Source organism: Choristoneura fumiferana, chromosome 8 (genome assembly GCF_025370935.1).
Source record: "Choristoneura fumiferana chromosome 8, NRCan_CFum_1, whole genome shotgun sequence".
NCBI classification, from domain to species: domain Eukaryota; kingdom Metazoa; phylum Arthropoda; class Insecta; order Lepidoptera; family Tortricidae; genus Choristoneura; species Choristoneura fumiferana.
In genome coordinates, this window is record NC_133479.1 from 1,327,792 (window position 1) to 1,343,640 (window position 15,849).

Consider the following 15,849-nt stretch of genomic DNA (forward strand, 5'->3'; position numbering starts at 1 on the left):
CTTAGTGGAGGAAGCTGAACTCTTGGACTATAACCCACACTATTCGATAATTCGAAGGTCGAATGGCACGGAGAGCACAGTGTCCAATAGACATTTAGCCCCACTTCCGAATGATTCTCGCTCTTCGATCGACCTTCAAGAAGAATCATTTGAAGATGCTTCCGATTCTTTGGTAAATCCGGATAGCCCTGTTTCAGATCAACCTCAACACCTAAGTCTTCCGACTAATGCAAATGAATCAAGACAAGAAACATCTGCCCTTGAAAGACCCAAGAGGAATCGACGGCTACCTTCTCGCCTACATGACTTTCTGGTAGGAGATGAAAACATAGACGGGGAGAATGATATATAAACCTCCTTACTAGTGCTGGCCTAAATTATTGTCGATGCCTTTTTATGTCTACTGTCAAGTTGTCATATGTATCTTTCTCAATATCGTATGTCGGATTCAAGCTAATTAAAACCAAATATCTATTGGTTTGTCTTTACTATGCTACAGTATGCAGTTACAAAAATGTATAATCTCGTAAGATTTTTAGTACCTACCTGGGCGTTTTCACAAAAAAGCGTATTCATTTCTTTTTTTCAATTGGAAAAAATATAGTTTTTCCTTCTCAGAATCAAAAGTACAATCAATTCCGATGGTAAAAAAAAAAGGCCCTATCAAAATGACAGTTTTGTAACGTTTTTTTTTTCATACACTCGGTATGGGCGTCACAAACTGATCATAAAGTTATATGAAAAAATTAAATACATTTTGAAAGAAAAGGTACACTTTTTTGAAAACGCCTACCTACCTACATAGTAGTTATAGTATAATTAATAACAAATTCAAGTTTATAAATAAGAAAATTTATTTAAGAACTGCAGATAAGAATAATAAGGACCTTCTTGAAGAAACTATGTAGGTCTACAGCTACAGTAAGTATTTCTTTTATTGCAATTTTTACGTGAGCAGAATAAGATCATATTTTTTGGTTTGAAACTTGTAAAAATGTTTTTTCTATTATAGATAGAAATATAATGTGAGAAAATAACTCATCTCTCAACATAGTATTAGAATGCGCATCTGAAGTATCAGTAAGTTTTGTATTAACTTAAAGCCAGTAAACGAATGTACTTATACTTTGGTGTACAATAAAGAGTCGGAGTATTGTATTTGTTTTGTACTTAGGTTCTAAAAAGGTTAATTTTAAAGATATAGACAGCTTTTTTCTACTTTGCCTTTTTTTACTGTGATTTAACTGTATAGTCAGCACCCAAAGTAGCGGATCATTTTTTTTACTTTGTCGTATTAGGATATTGCCAAATTTGTATGGTGTAAGTACGTTGTTGTATACCGACAAAGTTTAAAAATACGCAGCTACTTTTGATGCTGACCGTACTGATCTGTGGTGTTACGAATATTTGTATTGTACTAAAAATAACACAGTTGAACCTTAAATAAAAAGTTGACCCTTACAATATCTAGAGTAAAATAAACGTTTGTTTCAGATTGAGACCGAAAATCAAGATTGGGGCACCGAATAATTGATTTTAATCATTTTATAATGGAACTTGTAAAACTTTCTCAGCATAAGTGTTCGTTTGATTGCAGATTAGCTATAATGAAATTAGTTTCTGAAAATCAAGTACGAGTAGGCTTGCAATCTGAGTTTTTCGGTGTGTAGCTAACGTTGACAACTCAAATTATGTTATGTCAGTTTCCGAATAATAACGGTGTTAAATTTGGGTAATTCTGGGAAAATACAAACAACATAGATGCACGGAAAAACCAGAAAAGAGACCAGCGCTTTCCTGATTTTTCTGATCTATGTTTCAGTTTGTATTTTCGATGTGGATTTTTCGGGATGATCGTAAAAGTAATAAATTTGGAGTTGAAATAAAAAATACAAAAAGACTCCAAAAACAATCTTAATTCTGGGAAGAATAAAATACAGATTAATTGTTTGGTGCCGACCGTTGCCGGCAACCGTACTACGCCGGTGATGGCGGAAAAAAGGCCTTTATTTCTAAGAGTTATCACCTGTATACTAGTTTAACAACGCCCTCTTCGGGCTGTTTATAGAACTTATTGGTTAAAATACAGCCATTGGCAGATCTTGTAGATCTAATGAATAATTTAACAAACGGCTATAAATGATTGTGTTGTCTTTTAATAATGTTTGTGTAAATAATATTTTGTTAATATAAATAAGTAAAATGTAAAATATAAATACCTATGTAAATTAGTAAATAACTGTGTTAAGTGTAAATAAGTAAAATATTAATATTAAAAAAGATAATATAAAAAATTACCTGTAAACCGTATGTTTGTATTATTTACTTTTTGCTCTGCAGTACTTGCCTACATTTACGCCCGAGATTTCTTATGTCTAATGGGTCTCAACCTACTTACTATCAAATGGACAATATATGGTGGCAGGCGAAATCTATAAATTTAATTTTTAATACAAGCTCTTGTCGACTGTGCTTTTTGTGGATTGTACTTGCACTGTCATCCACCCCACATAAGTACCTATGCCAAATTTCACGTCAATCAGGCCACTAGAAGTGAGTCAAAATTCACTTGCAACATTTTACAAACAACAACACAACAACAACACACAATACAATATTGCAAGTTCATAAAATTTTGTAAAAATAGTTCCATAAGAATAAAAAATTGAACCGACTACAAAAAACCATGAAAATAATTTTCTACCATTCAGAAATCGGTGCCTCAGCACGAGCCAGCAGGAGTGGACCTATATAGTCGTCTACCTCACCTACATACTATACGCGTATATTGGGCTTCAATTACTCCTGCTGGCTCGTGCTGAGGCACCGACTTCAGAATGGTATAAAATTATTTTCATGGTTTTTTTGTAGTCAGTTCAATTTTTCGTTATATTTTTTTTTCACGCCTTTCAGTGTAAAAGATCTAAGATACAATAGTTTAATGTCAACTGCTCGTCACCTTTTACAAAAAATTGCTTTTTTCCGATGCAGAGACTTTGATTATTGAGGAGTCCTGGTGCATCGTCACCCGTTCCATTTCACCATATGCATTACGATTAACTTAAATTGCTTAGCAACTGTGTTAAAGTCATTGAAATTCAACCTGTGAGGTACTTGTTATCGAGTAGTAGCTCGGTTGGTCAAATGTGGTCTTCATCATCAGTTCCACTTCACGAAATGAAGATTTTCAAGAGCAAATGCACAAGTTACTACTAAAGATATCGAAATTACCATAGGTGTCCCTACAATATTTGAAGACTTCCCTCGATTTCCTTAGGATCCGATCATCAGATCCTGATTTGGTGCATATGGGACCTAATTGAAAGCATTACTAGACGAATGACGGAGTTCTGAAGATAACAAACATAAAAAAAGAAAATACAACCGAATTGATAACCTCCTCCTTTTTTTGAAGTCAGTTAAAAATACTCGTGATTTCATTACCTACTGCTATTTGCAAAAAAACTAAAAAAAAGTTGTAAGGGCAACTCTAAGACGTCTCTGTCTGTTTTAGCGCGCTGTCTAGGCGCTGTCAGTGTAACATACGGTCGACTGTGACACGCAAGCCGCGTAAAAAGTAGAGGGGGTGTGAGCGGGTTGCGGGGTACAAACGCTCTGTTTTCGATTAATTGTTTAGCGATGCGTCACCTTAAGTATAGCTTTCAAAGTCTGTTATTACGGGCGTGTAAACAAGTTGATTAAAATCATATTTAATACACCCTAAAACCGTACCATAAAAATATCGAGCATGCCACAGTGTTTGCATAGTCCCCGTTTTGTTCGGAAAAAGGGGAGGACAAAGGTTTCCGAAGATAAAACTGTCTCAAACACAGACATTCATTGCCCCGGAACGCATATTTGCCTAATTAATTTCAGATATTGCAAATATTCACAATATTATTCCAATTATAAATAAACCCGCGTAGCTCACCCAAAAACTAAGAGATTTGACATTTCGGAGACCTCACGCTACACTAGCGCCTCTAGTGGTGAATTCATACGCGATAGCCCTCATTGCTGAGGACCTGGGTTCGATTCCCAGCGCTGGTCTCTTTTTCTGGTTTTTCTGTGCATCCATGTCTCAGTTTGTATTTTCGATACCATTATATGAATTTGCCGAAGAAATCGCAGAAAAATTGATTATGAAAAGTTTCCACACTGGTACGTGATTCAGTTTCCTTTACACTATCAACGCTGATTTGCTATTGTTTTATTATTAACGAAAAATATAAAGTGCTGAACCAAGAATAAAACAAAAAACATTTCGACAGTTTATTTACACGAGGAAGGAAGACTACCATTTCATTTTGCATAAAAAGGTTTAGTTCAATTATTTCGGATTTGTATTACTTATGTGTTAATAGTTAATAGCTATTGTAATTTTTTCATCACATTTATTTACAGTACAGCGGTAGTTCTATATGCAGAGACTTTGACGCGTCATACGGCACTTGTCCCACAGCCGACGATGAATGTGAAGCAAGTAGAGCTACATAACAAACTAGATACAAAATAGAGTTAAGAGCGTTTATAACTGCTGAGCTGGCAACGTTGCATTTTTGTTAGTTTTTCTCGATTATTCCATAAAAATTGAATGAAAATTAAAAATGTTGATAGAACACTTCTTAATATATAAGTTAATGTGTCTACAATAATTATAGACTTTTATATTCCTTAAAAACGAATTAAAGTTTATGACCGGTTTTTAAAGAAAATAAAAGTCTATAACGAATAATTATTGGAGTAGACACATTAACTTATACATTAAGAAGTGTTCTATCAGACAAAATTATTAATTTTCATTCAATTTTTATGGAATACTCGAGAAAAACTAACAAAAATGCAACGTTGCCAGCTTACCAGGTATAAAAGCTCTTAAGTGTGCATCGAGTCGAGGAGCGAGTGTGTAATATAGATTACATACGTTGTGTTCACGGCGTGAGTGCTAACTGCCAGCGAGTTATATTTTTGATAGCTCTTGTCGCTCCCACAGTCAGTAGTCCCACAATGTAAACAGCCCGAGATGTACTATTACCTAGTACAGTCACGTCTAAAAATATGTATACAAAAACAAGGTTGCATAATATGTAGTCATACATTGTATCAAAATATTTATCTATTACTGACACCAAAAAATTGTATTCATTAAACTTTTTCAGTATTATGTAAATCACAAAATGCTTCAGAAAGTTGCATACTTAAATAATTCCATTTAATGTATCCACCTCGTAGGCAAAAATAAGTATACATGAATGGGTTCCATATACTATAACCACACCAATTTGGCAAATATTTGTATACGCCGTTTATTCATAAATATGTAAACACGATTTGATATTTTGATTCGTTTTGAAGAATTACTGTTTTGTTAAGATTACATGTCTGTCTCTTTCGTAACCTGCATGCGGGCAGGGACATACATACTACGAATCATACTCCATTAAAATAATATTATATACTGGTGACCCGTTCCGGCACAACACGGTTACGGTATACATAGACCACCGTGAATCACACTATTTATTTGTTGAAAACCGCATCAAATCCGTTGCGTAGTTTTGAAAGATCTAAGCGTACAGACAAAAAAAGCGACTTTTGTTTTTTTACTATGGAGTGTTGAATTGAAGTAACTCTGTCTGTTCCGGTATCACGCTACATGCGGCTCTACCATAACAATTAACATATAATTAAAATAAAAACAAAAAAATGCTTAGTGCACCTTCTGAGATGACCCTAACTGAATAACTCAATATTACAAGTAAATTCAATCAAGGACTGTCAAGTGCGTCATAGAAAATCGTGAGATAGACGTATGCAGTGACAAGTCCGCACTGTGTTCGTGAATTGTCAAATCAGTTAAATATACAACTTACGATTCTATTTGCAGTCAGACAAGGTTTGTTGCTGCAGTCTGGGATACATATTTATGAATCAAACGGCGCTATACAAATATTTGCCAAATTGGTTGTGGTTATATGTATATGGAACCCATTCATGTATACTTATTTTGCTACGAGGGGATACATTTAATGGAATTTATTTAAGTATGCAACTTCTGAAGCATTTTGTGATTACATAATACTGAAACAGTTTAATGAATACAATTTTTGTGTCAGGAATAGATACATATTTATGATAAATGTGTGGCTACATATTTTTTCAATTTTGTTGGTATACATATTTTAGACGTGACTGTACTATTACTTATGTAGGTAGGTATTTATTTTACACGGGATTTATATATATTTCACACCCTTCCTTCAGAAAAGTAACTTTTCCTCCCTGACGAGAGGGAGCAAAGTGCAACTTTTCTGTTCAAGGCTTTTCTAAGTGTTTTATTGCAAATGCCATTTTTTGAAGTTGATAATTGTTAAAGCCTCGCCACATATTTCTATGCTGGTTGTTCTTTAATAATATGTAGTGTTTTTTTAAGTTTCTTAATGCTCGGTGTGAAAAGTTGTATGAGCCACTCGGGAGCAAAATTATTTACATCTTGGGCGTTAACCCTTGAATCCTTCATTACGCTCAGGATTCTACTTTAGAATCCCTCGCTACGCTCAGGATTCTATTGTAGAATACTTCGCTACAGTTAATGTACGCCCTCGCCGTAAATACACCATTTTGCTCCCTTGTGACACAAATAACTATTGTTCGCTTGTGGGCGAGAGCCGATAGCTAATCGCTTCCTTGACTGCAGTGGGACAAGTGTTTAAATCATCATAACCCCGGGAAAAATCGTGTATTTGCATTGCATTGCGCTGCTCGATTGACCAATTCAAACTCTTTCGCTTTACCGCCTCACAATGTTGTAAAAGACAAGACAAGAGCGGATGGCCGTTGGGGCCGAAAAGTTCTCGATGGAGACCGCGGATCGGCAAGCGCAGCGTAGGACGTCCACCAGCGTGATGGACGGATGACCTGGTTAAAGCCGCGGGTTCACGGTGGATGCAAGCCGCTGCCAACCGAAGCAACTGGAGGTCTGTGGGGGAGGCCTATGTCCAACAGTGAACGTCCTACGGCTGAGATGATGATGATGATGAATGTTGTAAAAATTATATAATGTAATGTAACTTGAACGATTTTACTTGCAGATCTAAACAGGGCTTTACAATGGGCAGATCTAATGATTCATGTGTATGAAGCTGCGAGTAAAAGGTTGAGTTGAATGAAACTGTTGAATAAAATGAAACAGTAATCAATTTACGTTTGTGATCAGATCAATGAAAACTTGTCAGATGTAGCTTTGCAAGGAATCTGACACGTTTTCATTGCTTTGGACTACAGACTACAGGCAATGAAAACTACGTTAAATATTGTCTCTTCACTAACATAAATAAATTTAACACTATTGCCCGCGGAAGCTTAGTTCACTGAAGAACTTTATGTAAAATATTCTTTCTGTCTTTGGTGACAAAACCACCAAATTACGCGGCAACAAGAATAAAATAAGGGTCATCTAATTTTGATTCTCTACACAAAATTTGGACCCCCGATTCATCCCCTTAGGGCCTGAATTTTACAAAGTTCTTTCTTAGCAGACGCCTATGTTGTTATAACTCTGCGAGCCAAATTATACCGCAAGCCGTCCAGCAGTTTGAGCTGCGCGTTGATCAGTCAGTAAGTAACGATAAACTATCGATTTCAGATAAACTGTCTTCTTTTATTTGTTTTATATCTTAAAAATACTTAATACCTACTAATCTTAGTCATATAAAGCAGCCGCAGAAGTAAAAAAACCACAGACTACAGAGTCTGTGTACAAATAATTTTTAATTGAATACTATCTTTTTTGCCATTAGGTACATGTTGTCAGAAAAATCTGACGAACATTTATCGAAGCACTATTATTCATAACTGAGAGTAGTCTTCTATTTTTAACGTATTTAAAAAGGTTTATTTACTTGTGCGGCCTTATAGCTGTTCCTTGACGACAGAAATTCATTAATGAAACGGCTTTAGTGTCAATAGACATTCAGGGTGACAGACACAGACAGAGATAAACTAGCCAGTACCCAAACCAGTACATGGGATTATCATAGGGAACCATAAACTGCCAACAATGACCAATCGAACTCGATCACAGCGCTACTGACGCTACACCCGCTATTTTTTTAACCATTTCCCGCGTTGCATGCATCTTTACTATTAAAACTAAAATTAATGCAAACATGCGAGGCGGTGAAACTTCTGGCACGTAAGGTATCCCATCTTAGGCCTCTAGGTTGGAAACGCGTCTGCAATACCCCTGGTGTTGCAGATGTTTATGGGCGGTGGTGATCTTTTACCATCAGGAGACCCACTTGCTCGTTTTCCATCCAGTCGAATAATAAAAAAAAAAACAGAAACACAAATTTGACAGTTGAGGAACAGAAAAACCAAACAATTTAAACCCAGTATCCCTGGCATTAGTCTGCGTTACCACCAGAGATTGCGAGGCTATTTTGCGAGGAATGTTTGTCATGAAGCAATAGAAACGGTTTATTTACCTATCCTTGCAGAGCTCAGCTCGGCGGAGGGAGGATAGGAAAATGAAGAGTTTCTATTGGTTCATGACAAACACATCTACGTACATCTCTGGTGGAAACACAGCCTTATAGTGGCTGCATAAAATACCTATTCTTAGCCATATTAACAAACACTGTCTTTAGGAAGCCAATCAATTTGGCTTCACATATTTATACTAGTTGGGCTTTTTAAACTGGTGATGGTTTTGGTGGTAGTTTTGGTTTTGGTGGCTGTTCGGGTTCAGATTCTGGTTCTGGCTGGAGAGGAAGGCGAGGTGACCCTTCGGGCACTTGTTGGCGTAGTGCCCCTTAGTGCCACACTTGAAGCAGGTGACTTCTTCGAGGGGCTTGTGCATCATTCTCGGGCCCCGCTGGGGACTCTCGTTGTTCTCGTGCTCGTTGGCCGGCTTGATGTAGCCGAGGGCTCTGTATCTGGCTTCTTCTTGCCGTTGCGCTGCTTCCCTTTGCTGTAATTGTAAATGAAAATCAGTTATTGTAAATATTGGTACAGCAGGTGACAAGTTCGAAATTAGAACTTCGTATAGTGCATTTAGTAGGAGCGGAAGAGGGATGGCATGACGCTAATTTCGGAAGTAAATCCGAAGTGAGTCACACGTTCAGAAGAGTCATTACGACACTTATTCTCTAGAGTCGGAACTTAGAATTTGCCACAGTAAAGTAGTTGGAGTCAATAAAGAATTCAGAGTCGATAAGAGAAGTCGGTACCGATATTGAAGCTGCGGCCGTATTGTCGAAACGTCAAAACTTTCACCGTCTCTTTCTATCCTCGTTTTATGCCGTATGACAGAAAGAAGTGGTGAAAATAATTGTGATTCCAAGTATGTTAGACAATAAGGCTCCTGGATTTAATAATTTAGTGAATCAGATCACTTTTCAGAGTCGAGAAAACTTATGTTTGGAATAAATAATTATACAGCACTATGCCACGAAAAGTGTTAAGTAGAAGACTTTCCAAGTACTTCTTTTTTTTCTGGAGTGAGTCGCCTTGAGAGCCAAAGACATGGTCCTTGCTTTTATTTACTTGATTTTAGTTTTTAAATTTTATTGAGGAGCTTGATAGATGGCGGCGTGTAAATCCATTATGGACGATTTGAACGGGAGGGCCCAGACAAGACAGTGCCGGGCTCTCGCCAGCTAGAAAACTCGGCTGCAAGTCCTTAACTCCCTGGAGCTTATTACGAGAGAGGGTTGGAGGATTTTTTAGGGTTCCGTAGTCAACTGGGAACCCTTATAGTTTCGCCATGTCTGTCCGTCCGCGGCTAAGCTCAGAGAACGTTAGTACTAAAAAGCTGTAATTTGGCATAGATATAGATATCATTCACGCCGACAAAATGGTAAAATAAAAAAATTTAAAATTCTTTTTTAGGGTATCTCCCATATGAATATAAAATATGCGAATGCGAATATTCGTTACATCACTAGTGTGGGGTATTGTTGATAGTTGATTATTGATAGGTCTTTTAAAAGCATTGGGTTTCTCAATTCGATTCAGTAATCTATTTGAGAAATATTCAACTTTTTAGTTGGCAAAAAATAAAAATACAGGATGGTAGAAAGTACATCAAATTTACAAGGAAACTTATAACGGCTAAGATTGCTTGAGAATTATTAGAAGTTTAATAAGAGTAAATATAACAAGGTATAAAATATAAGCTTTGAAGATTCCGTAGGTACCTACACAATACGAAATCCTTAGAAAAATATTACTTGAGTTTTTCGTAATGGCTACGGGATCCTATCTTGGACGTGTCCGACACGCTCCTGGCCATTTTTTTTCCACATGAATTCTACTTACTTCAGGAGGTATCTTGTTACACGACGACGCCTTATGTCCGACTTCGGAGCAGTAATGGCAGACAGGCAGCCGCTTGGCGTCCTTGGTCTGTTCAGGCGGCGCGGGCAGCTCGAAGCGTGGGTGCATGTACTTGCAGGCCAGCCCGTCGGGGCAGAAGCCAGCCAAGTAGTTAGTGCACAGCACGCGGCGCACGTGCCGGTGTCGGCAGTGCGGCCCGTGCCGACAGAAGCCTCGGTCGTACCTGGGAACGGATTTATTAAAATCAAAGGCAGTGTACCTTTTGATCCTGAACAGTTATGCCTATGTTTATGTGTAAACGTTTACGTGTCACTTTTTTATACTACCAGCGCTTTTGGAAAGACTATCATTGCCAAGAAGAATTCTTGTTTCAATTAACCCTTTTCCAGACTCTACGAATTTAGATGTGCTACCACAAAATGAATCATAGTTTTATGTTTTTACCTATGACGGATTAATTTAAAAATGCATAATATTTTTAACAATTTCAACTTTCAAGTCGACAGTTGAAAGGAGAAATTGACTATACTTATTACTTATAATTGGCGACATTTTGGTGAAAATTTTGACACAGCTCAAACGACAGAGAAAAATTTTCTGATTACGAATATGTATATAACTCATAGGTATTTAAAAAAAATGTTGCTTAGTCAATTTCTCCTTTCAATCGTCGAAGTGGTTTTGTACCATATTGTAAATTTAGTACTAGTCTTTCGAGCGCCGTCGTCGTGCGAGCGTGTTTTGCGGACTGGTATAATGCACAAAGCCTTCAGCGCTGCGTAAAGCAGCATTTCCACCAATAATGTGCGAGGGATGTGTTTTTCATTAACCAATAGAAACATTTCATTTACATATCATCGCACAGCACATCTCTGGTGGAAACAGCTGAGCGGAGCGGGGCAAGGTAAATGAATCGATTGTATTGGTTTATGAAGAACATATTCCTCGCAAAAAATCCTCGCACATCTCTGCAGCTCTGGTGGAAAAGCTGCGCGTTCGGCAGCCGCCCAGCGCTGGCGTCGCACCGTCGCGACGCTGCGCGGAGGCTAGTGTGGCCGGTCTTTTAATCTAATAAGTGTCACATTTAATAGCAGAGAGTGGAGCAACAGAAACATTTCTGCACAGAACTGGGATGTGAAATAAGCAAGAGAAAAAAAACTTTCACAGAAGTATGTAGTTTGGGTTAAAATGTTCCAAATTAAAGTAATAAAAAAGGAAAGAACTATGCCACCAAATAAATAAAAGTGGGACACCTAACAACATTACATATTATGCACTAACAAGCAAAATAAAAAATAATGTTTCATGTCATATTTTTTAGGGTTTCATACCTCAAGTTGTTATACTTATAAGTCCGTCTTGTTGTGTTAGGTATGTCTGGTTGGTTGTTGTTTTAGTTGGCAGTCTGTCCATCAGTCAGTCACCAGAATTTATGCAGTGTAAATGGATCAAGATGAAATTAAAATCAAATTATATACTACTGGATATGGTTCTTGAATCTGTAAAAAAATAAGTTTGTGTGCCTAAGCAATATATCCACGAATTCATTGATAGAATTATTAAAAATGTTTCAGTTAATTGTTTGTCAATTGTGTTTGTTTACTTATTTTGTACAATAAAGAGTTTACATACATACATACATGTTTTAAAGGCGGTGATGGCTGAAGGGTTGCTAACTAGGTAATGAGCTCCCAAAATTTGTGACATGCACATACACATTTTTTTTTATTTCATGTTGTCATGAATAAATATTTTTATTTTTTCCAAAGTCCATAGATCAGGTGCTGTATCACAAATGATTTTTTTAACCACTTACTGGTTAACACAAGTTGGTTAATCTACTTTTAAGTGTACCTTGTTGCCATTGCAATTACTCCTGGGTTGCTTTTTAAAAGTACGATTTTTTCGAATCCACAAAATGTTAGGAGTTGTCACAGTTATAAGCCAATTTCTTCACAGCTCGTCTCGTAAGCATGCTTGCTAATAGAATATCTTACAAACATTTGACATGTCCATGATCTGAGAACAATTACCTACTACCTTGCTACTGCTACCCTGCATCTGCACAAGGTGTGTGGTAATTGTAATTGGTTATGATTCATGGATATAAGTGGAGTGGAGCCCTCCATAACAACTCAACAGGTTGCCTAATTTGTTTTTTCATAAAATGCAATGGCAAGTAGATGTGCCAGTTTTGCATGTTAACTGTAAGGCAGGGGGGGGCAAGGAGGGGCAGCTGCCCCCCCCTGAATTTTGTTTACCTCCCTACTAACTATCTACTGTTGTTGATAATTATGTTTATTTATTTGACTAGTTGCTAATAAAATTTGATTTGCCCCCCCTGGCCCAGAAATTGTTTTTTTTTTTTTTTTATAAAACGAGGGGGCAAACAAGCAGACGGGTCACCTGATGGAGAGCGATCACCGTCGCCCATGGACACCCGCAACACGAGGGGAATCACAGGTGCATTGCCGACCCTTTAAGGAATTGGTAGGCTCGTTTTTTAAAGATCCCTAAGTTGTAAGTGGGTACGCCCATGCTGTAAGGTATTGCATCGAAAGATAGACCTAACATCATGTTTCTCTCCCACTTACTTCACAAAAATGTTCACACTATGCCACTGTTTGAGATATTCATAGAACACGGAATTTGTTAGTACAACCATACTCAAGTATCTCTGAAATGTGACATTAAAAGAATTGCTTACCAAGGGCAGTCCTTAATCTTGCTTTCCGGGTCTATATGGAGAAACGGGCATTCTTTATTGTGGCACGCGTTGAAGCGGGCATAGAAGTAGCACTCAGGCATCTTAGACATGTCATACTCGTGCAGGAACTCGCACTGGTCGCCCTTCTTGCAGAGGCCTCGCAGCCAATGCTTACACACTACGGTACGGTCGCCGCGGACATGTCTATAAGGGCATTGCGGGCCATTAGTACATCCTCCTTGCTGACTGTAAAATTCGCATACCGCTGCCGTAGATTCTGTAAATTAAACATGAATAGTAAGACAAACTGGCTCCTCTTAAAATAGATTATGATTTACAAGCATGGTTTTGAGTAAATCAAGGATTATTAAGTGTAAATTGGCACTTACTGTCCATCCCGGGAAAAGGTAGTGGTAGAGCTCCATATTGCTCATCCAAAGCAAAATCTATGTCGAATTTAATATGGTCTACGTTAGCTACTATGACCTCCATTTGAAGTGTTAAACTAAGCCTATTTGTATTGATAAAACTACAACTTTATTCTCGTACATACGCTGTGCTGTGCAATTTCAATGCAGCGTTGACAATTATTTGACACTTAGAGAGTATAAACAAGATAGAACGAAGCAAGGAACATTATATAGATACTGGAGAATTTACACTGATCTTTGAACTGAAGACAGTTCATCCATCTATGCTTGTTTTTTATCTCTTTTTAGAAAATTTATATGCTGCCAGTATTTTAATTTTTTTTTTTTGTGAAGGATCAATCAAATTACAAGATACAGTGGATACAGCTAAATCTTATAGCTAAATACAGCCAGAGATTGAAATAAAGCTTGAAACGCTCGGGAAATAATGGCGCGGTATTCTTGTCCATAGAACCAACTCAACTTATAACAAACACAAAGTTCAGTTCAGAAATGAGAAATCGTGGTGAAATAATTTTGAAAAAAAATACACTTCATGGACGTCAAGTTGTCTGTCATCTGTCAAACGACTCAAACTCAAACGTCAATTGCATTGCACAAAATTCAATTGAATTGAATTCGCATTGCTTTTCGCTAGCGTTCTAATTTTGTGTTATGGTGTCGTATATATGTTATAATTAAATGGCCAATATGTCTATATCAGATCTAAAGCATACATTACGGAAATATGAATTCCCAGCATGTGCTAAAGAAGCACTCATTAGAACAGGTTAAATTCTTCACTTTCCTGTGTGTTGTGGCCCTTGTTGTTTACATTGTTTTATTGAATACTTATTAAATTCCTTTCATTTACCTTGTGCATTTCAGAGCAATTATTGGTCGGCCGTTCTGCTCCTAGTAGTAAACAACTAGACATAGCTTTGGAAATAATATCTGAATTTGTTTTTTGTGAATCGACACGCGCGGCGAAAGAAGAGGTCTCAATCCGCTCCAAGAATTGCAGCTTATCGATGTGATCTGTGACTATCTGTCCAGCTGTACCAATGAAACAACGAAGAACACAATATTTTTGTCTCTTTTCGGCGGTGCCGACACTCAGAAGAGGCTAAAGATACTGAGTATACTCGCCAGCATGGCTGTGTCGGCTTCTAGCACTCCGGTAACGAAATATCGTAATTTTTGCTATTGTACTGATATTTAAGAAATGCTAAACTAGCTTAAATTTTAAATAGGGCCCACCACAAATTCACTGATACTATTTTCTTCAACTTTATTTTACAAATGGACGTAATATATCAAAATTAATAATATATTTTTTAATAACATTTTGTAGTGTGAATGCTAAATCCTTTAAGCCAATTTCCAACAATCATACTCCACAGGTGTTGCTAGCAGTGGGTGTTTGGCTGCAACAAATGGGCTGTTCTTCCCCGCTATCGCTTCAACTAGTCGAAAACATAATACGAGACCACTTCCATCTAAACACATGCAACCAAGCTGCACTGAAGTCTTTAGCTGCCAGCGCTCCGCAGTTTGTAGCCAACTTCATAACAGCTGTTACAGAATTGTATATGCAAGAAGTTCAAGGTGTGAGGAAGTTGCCGCCTAAGAATTTGTTGGAAGTCATCACTTCCTGGGTGGGTAAATATTATTATTTGTTGCCTATACTGCGGCGGTTTAGAGTGTTGAGGTTTTTGATATGGGCCATTCAGATTCAGCAATCATATACTGCCAAATTGTGATGATTGTATAGTTTTAAGTGTTTTTTTTTGTCAAACTGATAATATTCTACTTTAATTTATGACATTGAAGTATAATTTTTATGATTTGAACTTATACGGAACTGAATACATAATACGATTTGGTATTGTATCATTTTTGTTTTATTCTTTTTTTCACTTAGTTTCACAGAGCCTACAATGGGAAACAATAACGTACAACTCGGAATGTACGCGCAATCATGTACGACGTACTAATAATGTGCTGTACATTATCATGGTCGTGCATTATCAGGGCGTACAAAATATTGCGCGCGCTGTAATCTACGTAGTGATAATGTGCGACGTGATAATCTGAATCCAATCAATTCGAATGAATAGACATTTTTCGCCGCGGATCGTTCAAGCGCAGCGAGCGAGATCGATATAGTCGGAGCAGATCCGACCCGGCTGGGTTAGGTTGAAGGGCGAGGGCGTGCGAGCCGCTCGCCGCTCTCGCCCTTCGTTAGGTATTTTTGTTATTTCAATCACGGAATCGTAAGCGGCATGATAATCGGAAGACATAATGCTTCGGATTATCACGTCGTACATTATTGCGTGTACATTATTGGTTTCCTGCTAGTTCGGTACGGGATGATAATGCACGGCATGATAA

General features: G+C 37.5%; 2 protein-coding genes and 1 long non-coding RNA gene across 3 annotated transcripts; 1 reads left to right on the forward strand and 2 right to left on the reverse strand.

The window, feature by feature from the left end:
- Positions 1-4,258: 4,258 nt before the first annotated feature.
- On the reverse strand, positions 4,259-6,369 carry LOC141430077 (uncharacterized). Its single transcript, XR_012451610.1, has 2 exons — positions 6,205-6,369; positions 4,259-5,035 (listed from the first exon to the last, which is right to left on the reverse strand). It is a non-coding gene; the product is annotated as an uncharacterized lncRNA (long non-coding RNA).
- Positions 6,370-6,402: 33 nt separating this feature from the next.
- Clp (Cleavage and polyadenylation specificity factor subunit 4) lies at positions 6,403-13,651 on the reverse strand. Its single transcript, XM_074090619.1, has 4 exons — positions 13,435-13,651; positions 13,046-13,322; positions 10,321-10,561; positions 6,403-8,971 (listed from the first exon to the last, which is right to left on the reverse strand). Exons 1-4 carry the CDS (start codon positions 13,535-13,537, stop codon positions 8,681-8,683), a joined length of 912 nt encoding a protein of 303 aa, XP_073946720.1. The 5' UTR covers positions 13,538-13,651; the 3' UTR covers positions 6,403-8,680.
- Positions 13,652-14,063: 412 nt separating this feature from the next.
- Positions 14,064-15,113, forward strand: LOC141429977 (integrator complex subunit 15; the record flags this gene model as incomplete). The annotated part of the gene is given in 4 exon segments (XM_074090505.1): positions 14,064-14,245; positions 14,344-14,429; positions 14,432-14,635; positions 14,859-15,113. Coding segments are annotated over 4 exon segments (633 nt in total), but the record flags the coding sequence as incomplete, so codon positions are not given.
- Between the last annotated feature and the right edge of the window lie 736 nt (positions 15,114-15,849).

Bases quoted from the DNA above. Each gene is read 5' to 3' on its own strand.
- Clp (XM_074090619.1), bottom strand. From the start codon at position 13,537: ATGGAGGTCATAGTAGCTAACGTAGACCATATTAAATTCGACATAGAT. The intron at 10,562-13,045 runs GTAAGCAATTCT...ATCCGTTCCCAG, and splicing joins AAGATTAAGGACTGCCCTTG to GTACGACCGAGGCTTCTGTC. The intron at 8,972-10,320 runs GTAAGTAGAATT...TTACAATTACAG, and splicing joins GTAACAAGATACCTCCTGAA to CAAAGGGAAGCAGCGCAACG.